The sequence below is a fragment of the Neovison vison genome, chromosome 1 (genome assembly GCF_020171115.1).
Source record: "Neovison vison isolate M4711 chromosome 1, ASM_NN_V1, whole genome shotgun sequence".
In the NCBI taxonomy this organism is placed as follows: Eukaryota; Metazoa; Chordata; class Mammalia; order Carnivora; family Mustelidae; genus Neogale; species Neogale vison.
In genome coordinates this window covers 111818745-111840402 of record NC_058091.1, presented here as the reverse complement: position 1 = coordinate 111840402, position 21658 = coordinate 111818745, and the positions used below count along the sequence as shown (strand labels likewise).

The 21658-nt window shown below is 40.8% G+C and overlaps 1 protein-coding gene across 1 annotated transcript in view; it reads right to left on the bottom strand.

The window, feature by feature from the left end:
• Positions 1-21658, bottom strand: part of COL19A1 (collagen type XIX alpha 1 chain) — a 325236-nt gene that overhangs the window by 14014 nt on the left and 289564 nt on the right. The window contains exons 42-48 of the mRNA XM_044253886.1: positions 18924-18968; positions 16408-16452; positions 16252-16314; positions 12479-12514; positions 12297-12341; positions 9492-9662; positions 7708-7774 (exon numbers count right to left, since the gene is read on the bottom strand). Coding sequence (XP_044109821.1) covers positions 7708-7774; positions 9492-9662; positions 12297-12341; positions 12479-12514; positions 16252-16314; positions 16408-16452; positions 18924-18968 — 472 coding nt within the window. The remainder of the gene's footprint in view (positions 1-7707; positions 7775-9491; positions 9663-12296; positions 12342-12478; positions 12515-16251; positions 16315-16407; positions 16453-18923; positions 18969-21658) is intronic.

Genomic DNA, 21658 nt, shown 5'->3' with positions numbered 1-21658 from the left:
ATTGCATGGAGGGCTGGGTCTTATATTCAAACACTGAATCATGGAACACTACATACAGCAAAAACTAATGACGTACTATAGGGTGACTAACATAACATTAAAAAAAAAAAAAAGAAGAAGTAGTCTGAGAAATTTCTTTCTCTATACAGCTAGGTAGTTGTTCCTCCCCAAACCTAGCAAAAAAACCCTGAAGGCTTTATTATCTGATAAGGCTTTATTAAATAGATCATGTATACCCTGGGGGGCCTCCAGATCCCACTGCATCTTGGGCTTCCCTAACTGAAAACAAGAAGAATAAATGAGCTCTCATTTTCAGTTGTATTCTCCTACTTTGCTCTCCAAATGCTGGCAGCCATGCAGGATGTGGAAGCGCTTCCTCTGGGGAATCTGGCCAGAATAAGAGGAAAGACTTAAAGGCACTGAAATTGAAGTCTTCTCAGTTAAAAAGAGCAGTACACTACCCTACAGTGAAGCTCATGGTTGGCGAGTCCCACCATTCACTCATAAATTTCAGTTGGGTTTTTAGAACCTACTCTCTTGTATGAACAGACATCCAAGGATTACTGGCACTAAGGAAATCCTATAAGCTGAACAACAGACCCAAACAAAGAAATGGAAGGGGGCAAATTGAAAGAAATAGAGGCTATGCTGTGCAAAATATTTAAAAGGTATATGTACATCTTCCAGATGTGTATCTATCAGATGCAGTGTATATATATGATGATGCATATACATACACACATGTAAATGCACTTCTTAGTTGTTGATATGCAAGAGAGGTGTTACTCTTGAAACAAGAGAGCCTGCTAATATGTATTCATGCATAGTCACATACATATGAAAGTATGTATGGAAAATGGAGAAAACATAGATAAAGGGGCATTCCTGGACATTGGTTCTGGAGGCAGAAATACTGCTCAGGGACATGGAGCCCAAACTTCTGGTCTTCCCACTGTCGCAGTTGGTTCCAAGTTTGTCTCCAGAACCAAGAGAGCAGGATACATGTCCACACTCCTGCACAGGTTGGCAAATTCTTGTGTGTTGATGGAAATCTCCAAGTATAATAGGGTGGTATCATAGCAAGAATTAAGCTTCTCAGATAAAGTTAGTTAATTTGTGGGGGTAGCTGAAAAACCCTCATAAAGCCAAAAGAACCTAAGCTGAGACGCACGGCATCTTGCACCACTCTGCGGTCACCTTATTTGCACAGTGATTTGACCTGTTGGCTAATCAAATAGGGAATTTAATTTAACTTTGGATTAGGTGTATATTTGTCCATTGTGACCTTGCAGAAACCCAGACTTGGGGTTGGTAGGAAAGCACCTTCTTCCACCATGGGTAGGTTTGAGATGGGGGCATCAGGCTGCTGAAGGAGGGCTTGGTGGCCCGAGGCAGAGCCCGAAGTGTTCGATCTGTGGGAAGGGACCGCCTGAGAATCCGTAAAAGGAGCTGGAGAGCCCAGGTTTGGGGCTTGGGTCTAGGTGTCACCATAGGCTCCAGTGCGGACCTTGAGTGAAAGGATGATAAAGTGGGAGAGCGGGATCCCTCGAGCACTCCGCCTTAGAGTCTGGTTTTGAGACAAGACATGTAGCTGCTGAAGGACCTCACCATGTAGCTGCTGGAAGAGACTGGGGACGGTTGGGCGGAGGTGGATGGAGGGAAGCCAGAGGAGGCCTGGAGCAGCCTCTGTACCCTTTGCTTCCTGGTGGGCAAGGAGTGACTAGGAGAGGAAGCTGGGTCAGGACAGCAGAGGGGGAGCCCACAGACTGAGAGAAAGTGCAAGCTGCAAAGCCTGCCCCAAGACCGATGGAGAGGGGTCCAATTCCCCTGATCTCTCTCCTCAGGAGAGTCCTTCGCAGGAATAATCTCACTATGGCCTGTGAGTGGGCAGCTGGAAGCTTTCTTTCTTTCATTTTTTTTTTTTTTTAAGATTTTATTTATTTATTTGACAGACAGAGATCACAAGTAGGCAGAGAGGCAGGCAGAGAGAGAGGGGGAAACAGGCTCCCGGCTGAGCAAGGAGCCTGATGTGGGGCTTGATCCCAGGACCCAGGGATCATGACCTGAGCCGAAGGCAGAGGCTTTAGCCCACTGAGCCACCCAGGCATCCCAGCTAGAAGCTTTCTATGGGTGGAAGTGGTACGTCTCCTCTGCTGAATGCAGGGTCAGGTCACCAGGGGCCATGCCTTCATCCAGTGTCCACTGGGCAAAATGAACACCTCCCACATCTCAGACTAAATCTAAGGTTGTTTAAGGAATTGAAGTTCCACATTAAAGCTGCCTGAGATAAACAATGGTGGACACTAGAGGCCATGGACATTAAGAGTTAAAGGAGAGTTTTAATACTATGTTGAACAAGAGTGGTGAAAGTGGGCATCCTTGTCTTGTTCCTGATCTCAATGGGAAGGCTGCAAGCTTTTTCCCATTGAGGGTGATATTTGCTGTGGGTCTTTCATAGATAGATTTGATGAGGTTCAGGAATGTTCCCTCTATCCCTATACTTTGAAGCGTTTTAATCAGGAACGGATGCTGGATTTTGTCAAATGCTTTTTCTGCATCAATTGAGAGGACCATGTGGTTCTTCTCTCTTCTCATATTAATTTGTTGTATCACATTGATTGATTTGCGAATGTTGAACCATCCTTGTAGCCCAGGGATGAATCCCACCTGATCATGGTGAATAATCTTTTTAATGTGCTGTTGGATCCTGTTGGCTAGGATCTTGTTGAGAATCTTAGCATCCATATTCATCAGTGATATTGGTGTGAAATTCTCCTTTTTGGTAGGGTCCTTGCCTGGTTTGGGGATCAGGGTAATGCTGGCTTCATAGAAAGAGTCTGGAAGTTTTCCTTCTGCTTCAATTTTTTGAAACAGCTTCGGGAGAATAGGTGTTATTTCTTCTTGGAAGGTTTGGTAGAATTCTCCAGGGAATCCGTCAGGTCCTGGCCTCTTGTTTTTTGGGAGGTTTTTGATCACTGATTCAATCTCGTTATTAGATATCGGTCTATTCAGGTTGTCGATTTCTTCCTGGTTCAATTTTGGTAGTTTATATTTTTCCAGGAATGCATCCATTTCATCTAGGTTGCTAAGCTTATTGGCATATAACTGTTCGTAATAACTTCTGATGATTGTTTCTACTTCCTTGGTGTTAGTTGTGATCTCTCCCTTTTCATTCATAATTTTATGAATTTGGGCTTTCTCTCTTTTCTTTTGGATTAGTGTAGCCAGTGGCTTATCGATCTTTCACCACTCTTGTTCAACATAGTATTAGAAGTCCTAGCAACAGCAATCAGACAACAGAGAGAAATAAAAGGTATCCAAATTGGTAATGAAGAAGTCAAACTCTCTCTCTTCGCAGATGACATGATTCTTTATATGGAAAACCCAAAAGACTCCACCCCCAAACTACTAGAACTCATACAGCAATTCAGCAACGTGGTAGGATACAAAGTCAATGTGCAGAAATCAGTGGCTTTCTTATACACTAACAATGAAAGTACAGAAAGGGAAATTAGAGAATCGATTCCATTTACTATAGCACCAAGAACCATAAGATACCTGGGAATAAACCTAACTAAAGAGGTAAAGGATCTGTACTTGAGGAACTACAGAACACTCATGAAAGAAATTGAAGAAGACACAAATAGATGGAAGACCATTCCATGCTCTTGGATCGGAAGAATAAACATTGTTAAAATGTCTATACTGCCTAGAGCAATCTATACTTTTAATGCCATTCCGATCAAAATTCCACCGGCATTCTTCAAAGAGCTGGAGCAAATAATCCTAAAATTTGTATGGAATCAGAAGAGACCCCGAATCGCTAAAGAAATGTTGAAAAACAAAAATAAAGCTGGCGGCATCACCTTACCTGATTTCAAGCTTTATTACAAAGCTGTGATCACCAAGACAGCATGGTACTGGCATAAAAACAGACACATAGACCAGTGGAACAGAGTAGAGAGCCCAGATATGGACCCTCAACTCTATGGTCAATTAATCTTTGACAAAACAGGAAAAAATATACAGTGGAAAAAAGACAGTCTCTTCAATAAATGGTGCTGTGAAAACTGGACAGCTATATGTAGAAGAATGAAACTCGACCATTCTCTTACACCGTACACAAAGATCAACTCAAAATGGATAAAAGACCTCAACGTGAGACAGGAATCCATCAGAATCTTAGAGGAGAACATAGGCAGAAATCTCTTTGATATCAGCCACAGCAACTTCTTTCAAGATACGTCTCCAAAGGCAAAGGAAACAAAAGCGAAAATAAACTTCTGGGACTTCATCAAAATCAAAAGCTTCTGCACAGCAAAGGAAACAGTCAAAAAAACAAAGAGGCAACCTACGGAATGGGAGAAGATATTTGCAAATGACAGTACAGACAAAAGGTTGATATCCAGGATCTATAATGAACTCCTCAAACTCAACCCACACGAAACAGACAAACACATCAAAAAATGGGCAGAAGATATGAACAGACACTTCTCCAATCAAGACATACAAATGGCTATCAGACACATGAAAAAATGCTCATCATCATTAGCCCTCAGGGAGATTCAAATTAAAACCACATTGAGATATCACCTTACACCAGTTAGAATGGCCAAAATTAACAAAACGGGAAACAACATGTGTTGGAGAGGATGTGGAGAAAGGGGAACCCTCTTACACTGTTGGTGGTAATGCAAGTTGGTGCAGCCTCTTTGGAGAACTGTGTGGAGATTCCTCAAGAAATTAAAAATAGAGCTTCCCTACGACCCTGCAATTGCACTCCTGGGTATTTACCCCAAAGACACAGATGTAGTGAAAAGAAGGGCCATCTGTACCCCAATGTTTATAGCAGCAATGGCCACAGTCGCCAAACTATGGAAAGAACCAAGATGCCCTTCAATGGATGAATGGATAAGGAAGATGTGGTCCATATACACTATGGAGTATTATGCCTCCATCAGAAAGGATGAATACCCAACTTTTGTAGCAATATGGACGGGACTGGAAGAGATTATGCTGAGTGAAATAAGTCAAGCAGAGAGAGTCAATTATCATATGGTTTCACTTATTTGTGGAGCATAACAAATAGCAAGGAGGACAAGGGGTGTTAGAGAGGAGAAGGGAATTTGGGTAAATTGGAAGGGGAGGTGAACCATGAGAGACTATGGACTCTGAAAAACAATCTGAGGGGTTTGAAGTGGCGGGGGGGTGGGAGGTTGGGGTACTAGGTGGTGGGTATTATAGAGGGCACGGCTTGCATGGAGCACTGGATGTGGTGAAAAAATAATGAATACTGTTTTTCTGAAAATAAATAAATTGGAAAAAAAAAACAAAAAAAAAGAGTTAAAGGAGAGTTTTAGATCACAATTCAAAAACATATTTACAGGTATTTTCCCTTCCATGATGGTGTCTACTAAGCGTGTGGATGTTGAGGTCCTGGAGGTCCTGTGCCCAGGGCTGGCTTCAAGAACAAGCCACCTGTGAGTCACAGGGAATCCCTTGCTCAAAAGGGCCCTATGCTTGGTATAGTGTTTAACTGTGGCTGTCTTATAATTCCACAACATTTTTGAATCAGGGCACCTACATTTTTATTCTGCATTGAGTCCTGCAAATTAGCTGGACCTGCCTATGCATCTGTATTTTTTCAGTGCTTCTCTGGAGCACTTGAGAGGCCTTTTTCTTTTTCAGGCAGCTGATGCTTGAGGAATGCTTGTGGAGAGGAAATGTTTGGATTGCAAAGTTTGGAGGCTCTTTCATGATGCTTGATTTGAAGATTCCCCCCCCAAAAAAAAAGATAGTAAAAAAGGATTTCTAGATTGAAGGGCAACAATAAATAATAAAGAGAAACCTGGTAGCTTGAAACAAAACCACGGTGGATAATTGTATTAATGACTTATCATGCCAGAGCATGGTAAAGATACTTAGTAGAGATCAATGACTGAAATCAACAGCATGAATTCATTACCTTTAAAAAACAAACATTTTTTTCCCTCTATTTTGTCATCGAAGCAGCCAAAGTTCCTGGGTAAACTCTGCTCCATCTCGAGTGCTCACGAGAAATAAGATAACGTACACACACGCATTGAGATTTTGGTCTCTAATACTAATTGCTGCTTAAAATAACCAGAGCTTCTTGGAGAGTAGCTAATTCCATGTTTGCAGTAGGACAAGTTCCAGTGAAGTTGAGGCATTTTGTAATCTTATTCTTTGTAAAATTCAATAATATATACTTAGTTTAGCAAAGAGAGGAGGCTGTGCTAAAGCAGCAGGAACCAGGAGAGCCAATGTGGATTCGTTTTTTAAAGACAAAAATTCCCCAGTTTATTAAGCTCACAGTTGAGGGGAGTGATCTTGATTTCAGCAAGTCATTTGACAAAATCATATGATATCTTGGGAACAGATAAAAAAATAGAGAGTGGATTTTCAAAAACTGTATATATGGATCCAGAGGTCACTGAAACAAAAAGGTTAATAGAATTTACAAAGGAAGAGCAGGAACTCAATGGCAGTAAGAAAGGCCTAACCCTTGACTCTTGACTCTTCCCTTCAACATTTCTAAACACAATGGAATGATGACATGATTATAAAATTCAGAAATGGCACCAAGTTCTGAGGGTCAGTCCACCTGCCCTACAGTAACACAACATTCCGCAAGATAACTTCAGTTTGGGACAATGCGTGAACATAAACCTTTTGAAATGTAATATAAAGAAACATTAAATCACACACTTAGAGTTTAAAAATGGACACAGTGCTCAATGAGAAACACCTAATTTGTAAAAGTTTGTGTAAATAAGATCCAGGGTTGTTAGTTAATTGGAAAATCAAAATCAAGGAAGGCTTTCTTTTCTTTCTTTTTTTTTTTTTAAGGGATCCTATCTTAGGCAGCATTATTGAAGTATCTCTATCAAGGGTTAGAAAACTTTCTCTGCAAAGGGTCAGATAGTAAATATTTAAGTCTTTTCAGGCTATACAATCCCCATGACAACTAGTCAATTCTGCTACCCTGGCATGAAAACAGACAGAGAAAATTCATAAAAGAATGACTCTGACTATGCTCCAATAAAACTTTATGGAAATAAATTTGAATTTCAGATCATTATCACATGTCATGAAATATTCTTTTGAGTTAAAAAAACCATTTAAAAATGTACTTCCTAAGTGCTCCTTCTCCCTAACCTCCCCCCCACCCCAGAAAAAGCAAAACCATGGTCAGCTTATGGGCCGTACAAAAACTGGGCGCAAGTGAAATTAGCTGGTGGACCACAGTTTGTTGACCCAGGTCTAGATCAAAACACACTGTGCTCTGCCTTGGTCAAAATACTCCTGGGTGAACGAAGGTCATTTAAAAAGAGTGGAGACAGGATGGGCGAGACACAGTAGCACCACAGAAGAGAAAAGTAAGGAGAAGTACCATGGGTATGGAAAAATATTGTAAGGGCTGTCGTGGGACTAGAGGAAGATACTTCACCTGTGCTATTTAACAGACCAGCAATGAGGAGAGAAAGTTAGAGAGAGGCAAGTTTAACTCAATGTAAGGAAGAATTTTCTATCCAACCGAGATGCCCCCCCCCCAATAAAGTAGGTGGCCTCTTAACATCATTGTTGTATGGCCATCTTTTGAGAGAGTGTTGAAGGGATCCCCTTCAGTAAATGGGAGGTGGTAATTGGAGAAAAATTCAGAAATGTTTATTAAGTAGATCTAACCTTCAAAAATCCTTAGAACTTCTTGATTAATATACTTCTTTATTTCTTCCAGTGAAACCGCATCAGCCTAAAGAAGGGGGGAAAAGGTCTTAAAATTGAGCATAGCACAAACGAATAAAGACTAGGAATCCTGGGTTGGTGTGCATACTTGAAACTTCCGTGGAGACACATTTATCAAACAAAATGCTTTTGGCAGTTGGCTCTATTAGGCAATAAGTATCTTTGTTTTGATCAAATGCTGAGAAGAACTTGAAGTGCATAATTGCTTTAAAAGCCGTGGGCTGGAATCATAACCAGTGACTCGAACATATTTCTTATTAAATGGAGAGACATGGCTTCATATGATTAGGAAAGACATTTCCTATTACTTCATTTTCTGAAGTTACAGAACTTGAACAGTGTTATCAGGACATTAATATCCCAGGCACAGTTTAACTTCTAACCAATCCCTGGGCACTGGTGAAGTCAATATCTAGGATACTACGCATCTTTAAAGGAAGAGAACTCCAAGTGTGCTGGATTATTACTTACTAAGTTTTAGTCATTTTTATGGTATAGTTTATTCTGTAATTTACACTTTGTGAGCATATTTGTACTAAGTAATTTTCCTTTTTTAATGAAAAACGCTATGGGACATGAGAAAGGGAAGTAGGTAAAGGATGTCAGTTGAATTTTTAACCCCTTAACAAATGAAGCTACATGAATTTGGGAGAGAACCTAACATTTATAATAGTAATATTTTACTGTAGTACCTTGATATTTTTAAAAGAGGGCTATTATTTTCCATGATCATTAGGATTTGTAAGTATTTTATTGCTCCTCTCTTTTTAGTGGTTATTATTCAAGTGTATATGTGTGACATTAAAGACAATATGATGGGCTCATAAAATGATGATTTCTATAGGGCAGTATAGTTCCAAAAATGCTCTCTTTCAATATTTTATTTTCATGGTATATGGGATATATGAACTTGAGTTAATGCATCTAATACCAATTACTGACACAGCACTGAGAACTCATTATACAGGCTTTATTCAAGTAGAGCTTAGGGAAAATGGATAAAAATAAAGAATCTCAATATTGTGGGAATGCCCCAGTTGGCCCTCCATCTGGTGTTGGCTGATTATCTGAGGACAGTGTGTCCTTAGCGCCCTGCTCCGCCCTCCACCGCCCTCCCCACTCCAGGACCCACCTTTCTCCCTGACAAGGATGTTTTCTAATTAGGTTCCTCTGTGAATGACCATCCACCACACCTCCAGAGGGTATTAATAGTAATATGAGCTTCCTTAACCAAACACTCCTTCTTGGCCCGTTTTCCACGTCAAAGTACCACTCAGGGCAGGTTTGTGGTTCTCATATTCAACAAATAGAGTTTTCACATAAAACAGACATATGTCGTCTGTGTGGTGTAGGAGACATTATAGATGGTATTTAAGAGCGCGGCTTTGGAGTCAGTCAGACTTGAATCTAACCCACTCAATAAGTGTGACTCTGAACAAGACAACTCTGGGTTTTTGCATTCGTCAAAGTGGGGCGGGTAGGACACCATCCTCTGAGTTGTGAGGCTCTGCAGAGGTGATGTAGAGGAAGTACTTAGCGGAGGGTCTGGTACATAACTTGAAATAAGTGGCAGATATTGCTACCCTTATGGAGATCCGTTTAGGTTCACTTTATTTCTTCTAAAAGGATTATGATTGCTTTCATGGGGATGAATTCTGATTTCTTTCAAAGGGGTACGAGGTCCATGCTAGCCAGGAGCTGCTGGAGCTCTCGGCACTACTCACTGGAGTGCCTGGGACGCCTGGATTGCCTGGAGGGCCTTGGTGTCCGGGAGATCCCGTGGAGCCCTTGTTTCCGGGTGGCCCCACAGGACCTATGGCTCCCTTCATGCCTGGAAGGCCTGGTTTCCCCTGTTCACCTTGTGGGCCTCTGTCTCCTGGAATTCCCTGGTCACCCTGTTAAGGAAGAAGTTAATAAGAGTGATCTCTTCTAGAACACGCAAGCTGTGGTGAAGAGCAAAGGTTCTGCATTCATACGGGCACTTGCTAGCTGTAGCACCTCCACGAAGAGAATTGAGCCCTCTGTGCCCTAGATTCCTGTCCCATAAAGTGGAGATATTAATAATACCCATGAAAGAGAGTGATGCTGGAAATGAATGAGTCAAGTCAAGTGCTTAGAAAAATGACTGGGATGTTGAAGGCACTCCCTAGAAAGCTAGTGACAATGTGGGTTGTACTTGATTGTACTTGATTGTCTAGAATGACGACACTTTTGAAAGTCAACAGTAGCTCTCACTTCAGGCCTGGGTCTCCTTGGAAATAATAAAGGAAGATGGCCAAGAGGATTTTGTACTTGAATGAAGATGGTCACCAAGATTTTACGCTAAGTAAAAACTTCAGGACCCTCAAAATCCTTCCCAAATGCTTTTCTTCTTCTTTTACCTCTATCAGAATCTTTATTAGATTCTGTGCGTTGGTTTCTTTATTTGTGTTTTACAGTTGTATGAATGTGTATGTGTGTGTGTGTGTGTGTGCAGGTGCATACATGCTGTGTCCCAAAGATAAACAACTTGGAAAGATGAGAAAGGGGAGCCTTTGAAAAAGTTTGGAGCAGGTACTTGGGGTGGAGGGTCATCACTGAGATCATATATTTAATAAATAAATGAACTACAAGAGAATTTGCTGAGTAAAGTGCCATGGTAAATTAGGTATAAGATAGTATTAGGTGGCTTGACTGTGGTAAGAAGTTTATTTAATGCTGACTTATCAGCAAGGTGTCTACTACTGCATGTGTTTGTTCATTAGAGATGGGGGGGCATCAGGAGAGAGGGGTATATATGTACCATAGCATGTTTTAGTTAGAGATATTCCAAATACTCAGTTCCCCAATGCCAGAAAGTGAGGACCACACCAGCTATGATGGGATGGTGCACTGAGGCTGCTGTGTATTTCATTGTGTTACTCTTATTTGTGACTACCGTGCAAAGGGCCCAACTCCATTTCTGTGTTTTTTTAAAAAAAAGTAATGAAAACAGATGAACAATTATAGGGATCTATTTGATCCCGGAATGAAGAGGTGTAGAAAGAAGTCATGTAGAAAGAAGAAAAAGCAGATGGACCTAATTTCAACGTTACTCTTTTAGTTGTAAAAATATATCTGCATATAGGTGTATCAACTCACATTTGGGGGAAATACCTGAGATGAGTCAGATTAAGAAAACAATAAAGAAAAGAAGTACTAGTACATGCTGATCGATACTGTGATCACATGCAAAATAATCACAGTCTTCAGCATATTAAAATTGTTTTACAATTTAGGCACCAGGATGTTCATTACAGTGATGTTTATTATTATGAAAACTGGAAAGAACCTAAATATCCAGAAAAAGGAGACTGGGAAAGTGAAGTTAAGGTATATCCAAATAGTGGAATAACATATAGCCACTAAAAGTCATATGCAGATCTGTATTGACTGACACGGAAAGATGGTCATTATATACTGTTAGGTGAAAAAAGTCATTTACAAAACAGTCTGAACACATTTTTGGAAGAGCAAATATTCTTTTGCATTGATATATTAAGTACACATGTATATCATATATAAGAGAGAAATAGAAATATGTCCAAAATAGTATTTGTACAAATTTAAGAATCCTTATCTCTATGCAAGGGGATAACATAGACTTTTTTCTTTACTTTTTACTTATATTATCTCTGTTTTCATATGACCTTCAGTTATCATGAATTAGTTGTGTAATAAGTAAAAATGAGTAAACTAGACACCAATACACAAACACACATATGCAACATACTAGCAACCCACCCAGGAATTTCACTGAATTACAGTGCTTGAATCTTTGCAGTGGACTGACTCCAACTCTACTTGAAAACATTAAGGTTCACTAAAGAAAATAATGAGAAGTTGGAACAACACCAACAACCAAGCCAATTTCAATAAAAGTATATGACAGAATTGGCATGACTTTATGTATTTGGTTCCACTTTCCACTGTTCTACCTCTCCACACCGCCACCCCCCTTTACTTGACTTCATATTCCATGAGATCAGTGGTTCTCAACAAGGGCCACTCTAGTTCCCAGAAGGTGATGTCTGGAAACATTCTCAGTTGTCACAGCTGGAGGGAAGATGGCGGCACTGATCTGCTGGCTAGACGCCAGGGATGCTACGAAACATCCTACAGTGCCCAGGATGGACACTCACAGCAAAGTACTGTCCACTCCAAACATCAATGGTGCCGAGGTTGAGAAACCCTACTCTAAGGAACAAGAAAATGGGTGAACGCTATCATAGGAATATGTGTCCGAGACAGGAGGATCAAACCCAAGTGGAATAGCACACTAGACTTTGTTCTGAAGAAAGGTCATTGTTGTAGGTGTACCAGCCATATGGCCTGCTTCGGGGTCCTTCAATGGGCCTGTTTTATGCCTAGAAGAGATCTTGGATCACATACACCCTAAATGTGTCATACTGGGAGATTGGCAGGGATCCACACACAAATTGTGTAACCCAAAGGATAAGGCAGCTGCAGCAGACAGGCTTAAATCATGATCAGAAGAGTAATATACATACACGTTCTCCTTTGGGGCCTCTGTCTCCAGGTTTACCCATGACACCCTGAAAAACAAATGCCAACACTAAAAAAATCACTGCTTGCCAAGATTTTTCTCCAGCCTGCTTAGTCAAGTATTTTGACAGGTACTGCAAATGAGGTTTTGCATGAGAATGTTTATCCGAAGTGGTATTTTCCATACCTGAGCACCGGGCAATCCATCCTTTCCATTTATTCCCTATAAAGACAGAAGATGATCAATATTTCTATTTCTACATCGGTAGACATAGTTAAACACAATAAAAGGGTAAAGTTTTGAGGACCTAATCATCACATTTCTGCTATTTTGGTGAGGGAGTAGAGTGAAACAGAAAACGAAGTTGAGAGAGTAGATGGTCCGGAGTTCGAATTCGGACTCTGTCACTGACGAGTTCCACTTTCTTCAGGCAATTTACTGACTCCTAATAGCACATGCTTCTTTCCTTATAAAGTGAGGACGAAGTCATTATTTGAAAACTCAGGATTTGGTAAAGCAACAGAAAATGCCCAAGTCACTGTAAATAGTCAATGGGGTTATTTTCGTTACTTATTCTCTTAGGTACAATCTGAAAAATAAGGTGGCCCGTGGTGCTGGGTGGCTGGTGGACGGCATTTATTGTTACCGCCCAACAATTTTCTAGCATAGAGAGTCATTCTCAGTAAATGGTCTCAGTTGCTGCTGGGGAAATTTCATAACATGGCCAGAGCACAATCCTCCTATGAAATAAACTGTCGGCTAGAGAACAATTTGTTATTTTCCAGTGGGAGAATATGAAAGAAAAGTAGGAAATCTGTAATCATGGTTTTTGAGAGCATTAAGTAGTGTTTTGGGTTTTTTTTTTTATTAGTAAACTGGAAGTTTGCCAAACTTTATAAGGCCGTCCTGGAGGTGGAAATAAAGCCCCCTACTCAGAGATTTATGAGATGGAGAAAACTTGTGGCCAGGAGATGTCAGAAGGGAAAGCACTTGGGGTCAAATCAAATACCTAGAGTTCAATAGCAGAGGTGTTTTTGAGATTTGGTTTGAAGAGAGAGATCAAGGTGAGGGAAATGATTTCTTAGCTAGCAGGCAATTGCATGGACATGTTCCTCTGAAAAGCCTAAGAGAGTTTTGCTGTGCTGGAATGGATTTTATGAGGATGGAACTGCAGACAAGCACATGTTTTCACTGCTGTAAATTACACGAAAATCCGTCACAGTTGATAACCCAACCAAAGTCCCCCAACCTCTCTGAAACATCTGGGAATTAGGTAGAGTACTTTAACTAAGCACACGTTACCTGCAGTGTGTAGTTCAAAGAATTTATTACATCCAGAAACACAGGCAACAAAGATAAAGCTGATTAAGGAGAGGAAGTGGGGGAAGGGATGACACAACACAGCTGTACCACTTGAATAAAAGAAGATGTATCTAGTGTTAACATGTAATTCATGCTTTTGGTAACAATGTAAGAAAAGAAACAGTGCAGTCTTTCTTTTTTCTTTTCTTTTATTGTCTTTTGTAATTCATCAAAGACTATCACGTGTGTTCTCCTTTGTGTGTAAAGGTGTTACTAACTTGCTTTCCCTAGACTAGTATTGCTTTTAGAGATTTTTAGAATAGCCTGCATGGATTTGTTTTTCCCTCCCTCATCTCACTTATCTGGAAGAACTCCACGCCTGGGTGTAAGCAGCCTTTTGTCTGTCACATGTCTGCGTCTGAGCAGCTGGCTGTGGTTGAAGAAAAAGGCATTTCCTTGCTCACTTGTTCCTACCTAAATGAACGCAGGCGGAGTGCAAGTATCCCCCTGTATTACCAGGCTATCCTGGATTTCCTGATTCAACTCCCTCTCCTTCTCTCCTTAAGTATTCTTTCACAGATTTTCCTGTCTTCAGATCTCCAGCATCACCACCTGATTCCTTACACCCAACCAATGACCTCGATTCTTCTTCCCCTGAGAAAATACGTAGGAGAGAAATCTCTCTCTTATAGATCCAACCTACACACATTTGTACACATTTGTATACCAATGTCTGCCTGTCCCCTTCCTCCTGGTGAGAAGGATGAGCTGCCCCTCTTCCTTGTGAAGGCCGATTTTCACTTTTGAATGAAATACCAGTGTTCTCCCCTTACTCAAATTTATCTCCAATCCCAAGGTATCATCAAAACTTCCCCTCTCGACTGGATCATTCTTACCAAGATGCAAGCATGCTGTAACCTCTCCCACCAAGGACCACCACATTTCTAAATCCAGTGCAGAGCTGTCAGCTCTCACATGATTTATCTAGATTCATCATTTCTCTGTCTTAAAACACGTAGTTCCCTCAACATCCAGGAAACCTCATTCACCTGGTTTCCTTCATAACTCACCAGATGCACCTTCTCAGATTTTTTGCTGGGTCTTTTTCCTAACAGTTGAAATGTTTTCTTCCCTCCCAATCCGCAGGGACTACATTTCATTCAGACCCAGGTTTAAAATACCCAAATCAGTCTCTCCAGTCCTGACCTCTCCATTAATTCAAGATACGTATATCTACCGCTTACTTGACATTTCCAGTGGATGTCTATGAGTGCTTGAAGTTGAATGTGCCCACTGCAGGGAATTCTTGATTTTCCTCCCAAACCTACCCACCTCCAGTAGTTCCCATCTCACCAAAAACACCACTGTGACATGGCTGCTCAGACCCCATGCCACAGCTTTGACTTATCTCTCTCTCACGTTCCACTTCCGGTCCATCAGTGAATTTGCTGACTCTCCCTTTGATGTACATCCTAAACTCCCTTACTCCTCATGATCTCCCTGTTCTCCCCATCACTATTTCTCAAGGAGATTATGGTGACATTTCCTCACTATTCTGCTTCCATCCTGCTTCCTACAGTCTGCTCTCCACAGAACAGTCAAGAGTGATACTCTGGAATATACTCCATTTTCCTTCCCCACTACAAATGCTTCAGTGGGTTTCCAGATTGAAGCTATTTTTTGAGTGTCTCCCAGGGCCAGGGACTGACAATGTGTACCATATGTCATGTTACTTAAGTGACTCACAAAACCCTTTGAGTCACAATTCAAACCCATATCTTTCTGACTCTAAATTGTATATGCTTCCTCTATTTTTATGTTGCTTCTCTGAGGAGGGGGAGGCCAGGGAGCACTCAGACCCAGAGGTTTCCCAGAGGTACTGACCCAGCCTTGTGAACTCTGTGCTGCTTGTTCACCTTCAGTGTCCTCCTTCTCCTAATAGCATCCCTCCCCACACACAAATAAACAAGCAAAGGGAGCAGTGACGTTCTATCAAGAGTAAACCTGAGAGAGGGCTGCATGTTGTTCATCTTTCTGTCCCCTCCCTCATGGCCCAGCACATCCTTAGCAAACAGAAGAGACTAAATAAATATATGTTGAAGTAAACTGAATTAGTATGAATGATTATTACTGTGTTATAGCAATATATGTCAGTATCCAAGAGTTCTTTTAGGAACCAAATGGATGCTATGTTTAGAAGCACGATTTATGAAGGTAGAAGAACAAGGTTCATAGATAATGAAGGGAATCTGAAAAAATAGCTTCTTATTCAGTTTTTAGCTTGGCCTCCAGGAGTTATATCTGTGAGTCTTCAGGTTTTTTATATTTTAGGATGTGAAAGGCCATTTTGTTTTTTAACCAGGAGAATATCAGACTTAAGAAGTAATGAGTCTAATCTCCTGACACTTCAAACAACTAAAGAAAATCTCACTTTTCATCATTGTTTAAGACTTAACAATACCTCATACAGAGCTAGAACACTCAGGGAGAACCACACCCGCTAAGACCCATTTGTGGAACTTGCTCTAACTTCCTTAGAAACTACAAACATCAGATTTTCCAAGGAGATAGGACAGTGATTGGATAAGAGATAAGAGATAAACAGTGTTTGGAATATTTCTCAAACTGGCAAATTTTAAATAATAAAAAGTACTTACTGGCCTTCCGGAGGGTCCTTCTGGTCCAGGGAAACCTATATCTCCAACAGGCCCTCTGTCACCCTATAGGCATGTCCACAGACAAATATTAGCTGCCAAGGAAAGCTCTGGAACTGCATGCAAGTACAACTGTGAAGTAAACAACTGGAAACTCACCGGTTCCCCTGGGACTCCCGGAGGCCCTGGGGCTCCAGGTTTTCCCTGGGAAATCAAAGCAAGGAGAAACATTAGGAGCCGAATTACGACGGCATGACACCATCCCCTCCCTGCCTGTGAATTTAAGGAGCTGCTAGGCCTGTGGCTCTCTATACTAAAATGGCATTCTTAATGGGACAGAGGCTGTGGGGACATATACTTGAGTCTGGAAGCTCCAAGGTATGGACTAGAATGCAGTTCTCTGAACGTACACATATGTGTATAGCAGACGGGTGGGAGCGGACGGTACTATTTTTGAAAATATGAAACCAATGTATCCTCATTACTGAGAATACCTCTAGTGCCTATTTGATCGGCAGCTCTTCTCGACTTTGGAGGAGGGAGGGCACATGGGGTCAAAGAAGTCTTTCCTAGATTTTGTGTCTTGTTAAGAGGGTTTCTAAGTTCATAGTAGGATAGCCTGAAGAAACACCATGTTTGACTTGAAAAGCCATGTTTGGTTGAAAGGAAGGGGACAAGACTGATTTATTCCAACATATTATAGCTTGGAGGACTGACAACAGAGAAGGGTTGGGTGGAGAGGCCACTGGGAGGGACAAGAGAGGAAGATGGTCCCTTAGAGCCCAGAAGTGAGAAGTGCCCAAGTGTCCAGATCAAGCTTCAAGAAGGAACCCCCTTCTATCCCTTGGACTTAACATGGACGGAAAAACAAATAACACAGGGATATAGGCATGGGACCAAGGCTGCAGAAACCCTAATAGGTTTCCTAGGAGAGAATCTGAAAGAGGAAGGACCCTTTCTTTATTCCTCTTGCTGTCCAGAACCCTGGGGGGGAACCCCTCACAGGTTCAGACACGGCTGAGTGGTGAAGTGAGGCAGACACAAGGCCTGACAGAGCAGCCCTGGTTCCCCAGAGCCCGTGTGTACAAGCAGGAACTCCCGAATCTCCTGTGGGCCCAAGTGGGGGGATATGTTAGAGCTGGAAGGCTAATGTCCCACATGGACTTGGCATAGGACACAACGGGGAGAGTGCTCAGGCTTTGAGATCGGAGACAAAGGGATCAGGGACATTGGTAGCAGGTAACAGAAATCTCAAAAGTTGGGGAGAGCTTGGAAAACCTAGGGGACAGCATGCTGACTGGAGGCCTCACCTCATTGCCAGCACTCACAGACACCTCCTCCTGTCTACCCATGTGTCATCCTGGGAAGAAGCAGGAGAAAAACAAGCCCTGGAGAATTCTCTGGATGGGCTTGAAAATACTAGAAAGGGATAGATCTGCTAAATAAGGGGATTCATCCTCTACAAAGGATGGTTTTCTACAGACTAGGGATGGCTTTTGAATTTTTGTTCTTAGGCTTAATATCTACACAGAATAAAAGAGAGGGGCTATTGGCCTTTTAAAGGATGGGGGTGATGGGTGGTGGTGGATGGCGGTGGCGAGTGGTGGATGCTCTGGGCGGTGCTGGGTGTCAGTAGATGTCTGTGGGTGGTGGTGAGTGGGACGGTAGAGCCCTTTCTTATCCTGTGTGCCTATGATTCAAGCACGGAGTTTCCACTGACTTTCCTACCCTGGGCCTACCCTGCAGGGGCACTGAACAAAAGGATAAGTGGGCTCTTACTCATAAAGCATGGCCGCAAAATTTTAATTAGAGCATCATGAATGAAGATCAGAATGATCCCTAGGGCTCAGAGAAATGATTTCAACCTTTCCTGGAGTACTTCCTATTCATTTGAAAAGACCTTGATGAGATTAAAACACTTGACACCGGAGAGCAACAAAAATGATTGAGAGTCTGGAAGGGCTAGTTTACGAGGAAACATTAGCAGCAGTAAAGATTTGTTAATAACACCAGGCCAAGGGAAAACTCAGGCAGATTGCAGCTTAATATCAAGAACTTGAAGTACATGCCTAAGGATAAGAGCTTCGTCTTTTGGGGGCCAAGAAACCTTAAGTATGACAAGAACAGAGAAACAAAACTAGCTTCTCAAAGTTGGGCTCGTGTATTAACGTATTGGCACTTGTAATTAACTGGGCATCTCCTCCCCTCATTAAGGAAGTTGGGGGAAAAAAGGAAAAGATAATAAAGAAAGAGGTGAACATAAAGAAAGGAACAGTCTTGGGGTGCCTGGGTGGTGCAGTCAGTGAAGTGTTGGACTCTTGGTTACAGCTCAGGTTATGATCCTAAGGATCAAGCCCCACACGGGGCTCCATGCTTGGCTCTGTACTCAGTGGGGAGTCTGCTTGAGATTCTCTCCCTCCATCTCCCTCTGCCCCTTCCCTTTCTCTCCCTCCCTCTTTAAAATAAAAGAAATTTTAAAAAATAAAAAAGAAAGGAGAATTCTTGAGGATAAATAGGGACAAGGTGGTTTTATTTTTTTTAACTGGATGTTTCTAGAACCTATTGTCATAAGAGCTACTGTGTGCTCCCTACCTCTTCTTGATCCCTAGCCACAGGTGGACTGCGGAGATAGAATTGCTTCCTTGTGAAAATAATGTGAGATACTCTGGACTCACCGATATTCCAGCTATTCCTGGGGGGCCTGCTGGGCCTCGATCCCCCTGTTGGGATTTTAAAAAAAAGTTGCTGCTTATGATGATATCTATAAAATCTTTGTCTATAAAATTAATGCTCAAATGAGTATTTGGATTTGGTGAAGCTTTTCTTTGGTCTTGATAAGCGTTATCAGTATCATCAGATGGGAAAATAAAAATTAGTACCTAACTGAATTTGTTAAAGTTTTTTTTTTTCCAAAAAACGAAAGCAAATAATAATCTTAACGAAAATAAACATTCAGGTTATCATTTCTGTGACCTATTTTTAATAGGACTCCACACATACTTACAGTTAAGATTAGTCAAAACAGTATTTTTATTCCAAAAGTAATCCATTACCAGTACTTAAAAAAGAAAGCACATTGAATGTTTTCTAAAAAGCTTTTCCTACACTTGTCTTATTCGATGTAGGGTTGGAATAAGATATTTAGAACAAGGGATTCTGTACTTCTCCTCACTAGGCCATCAGAAGATCCCTTCAATTGCTCTGAACAGCAGAGTGATGTAACTCTTTTTCCAAAGGCAATGTGGTATTTTAGATAAAGCTGATGATGCTAAAAGTGCTCATGATTATATACGGGATAATAAAATGGCAACTTTTGTTGAGCAGAACCTACATTAAAAAACTTCATAACTTCACTCAGGGACATAAAAGAAGACTTGATTAAATGAAGAGATATGTTTTGTTCTTGGAGGGCAAGACAATGTTGTAAAGGTGTCATTGCTACCCAGACTAATTTATAAATTTAATGCAATTCTTATGAAACTGCCGCTTGACCAGGGGATATTAAAGTCCACCCTGGATAATGAATAAATGAGAAGATAAAAGAAAAAAATTAAAAGAAGAACAATACAGAGATTAGCAATATCAATACCTGAACATATAACAAAGCTATAACAATTAAAATAATGGAATATTGGTATAAGATTAAGCAGTATATCAATGCAATATAAAAATGCAATATAACCATAGGCCAATATCTATAATAGGATTTTAGTAAAGAAAGGGATGTATTATTCAAAATATAGTACTAATAATTGAGTAATATCCTTGAAAAGAGTTTAATTCCTCTCTTTATATCATACTCCATGTAAATCCCATATAGATTATGTAAAAAACAAAATATTATGAACTATAAAAGAATTAGAAGAAAATACAAAGTGACTACCTGATTTTGGTTGACAATAAGAATAAAAAGAACTCAATGCATAAAAGCAAAACAAGAAAACATAGAGAAAAATTGTTTGATATTTGACTACTTAAATGTTATGTTTCTATAGACTATGAGATCAAACATGAAAATGAAAGGTCAGACCAGCTAGGAGATTAACTCTAACATATAAATAGAAGTAGTATCTTTATAAAGTATTATCCTTAGATAAATAGAAAAAGAACTAATAGAATAGAGGACAAATAGTACAAACAGGTAATTCTTACCAGTTTCACTCAGGCTCCTCTTAAATTATGGGATTTTAACCCCCAAAATGAATATATTGGAACTTTTTATTCAGTGGAAACTCTTGTATATCTGATAAAGTTTAATATTAATAGTAAGAAACCTTCTCTTGGACGATATAGTCCTTCCAAAGTTCAGGTCTTGCAGTTCCTTCAACCATTCTCCTCTAATGAGTTGGCCTCTTATTCCCCTGTTATACCAGAGACCTTGTCAGTAACCATAATTCCATCCCCTCCATAAACTCAGTTTCATGCGTTCTGATATTGGGCCACCATAGTTTTAATTCACTCCCGTAAGTACCTTGGATTCTCACACTTTTGATGCTATCAAGACCTCTAATCCACTGAACAAATCTTCCATCATCCTTCAACTCTCTAAATGGCCTCTCTACCTTATTTATTTAGTTTAAATGCCATGGTCACTTGTTTTAATCACTCCTTTGTTGTACACCATTGACTCTCTTGGCCCATTCTTGCTTTTAGTACTCACCTGTCAAAACTGGAACTTTGTTTAAATCTATGTCTTTACCTGAGTGTACATGCTGGAGAAGATCTCCCTGACCGGTCTCACTTCAGTTTATACCCATGAACCTCAGGGGTGTTCTGGGGCTGCCTAGTCATCCCACTCTGTGGCCCCAGGACTCTCCCCCCCTTAAATCTCCTACCTCTTCTCCCTCATCACTCTCAGACGATGATCTTCTTCCTCTATCTCTGAGAAAATTTCAGCAACCAGAAAAGAACTTCTATAGACCCCAACCAATTGTTCTTCCTGTGTATTAGTGTCTGTACCCTGACACTCTTGTTTTTCCACCTGTTACTATAGATGAGCTCTCCAGACTCCTCTCTGAAGCCATACCCTCCATTTATGTACCGGTTCCTATTTTCTCTTAGCGATTTGAAGATGTCATTCCAACAATTATCCCCTTTCTTCCTGTATCATCACTCCCCTACCTTATTCTACCAGATCATTCCTTTAGCATACAACTAATCTGATATTTCTATGGTCCATTTCTAAAATCCATTTTATAAAGCCTTACCCACCCTACTTCCTCCAGCAGTCACCTTCCCATTTCTTTGCTTTCCTTTGCAGCAAAACTCCTTGGCCATTGTTTATACTGTATTTGCTATCTCTAATTCTTTTTTTCTTACTCTCTCTTAAATCCATTTAAATCCAACAGTTGCTCCTACCAAAATAGTGAATAGTAATAATCTATTATTGTTAAACCTCTATCCTGCTAAA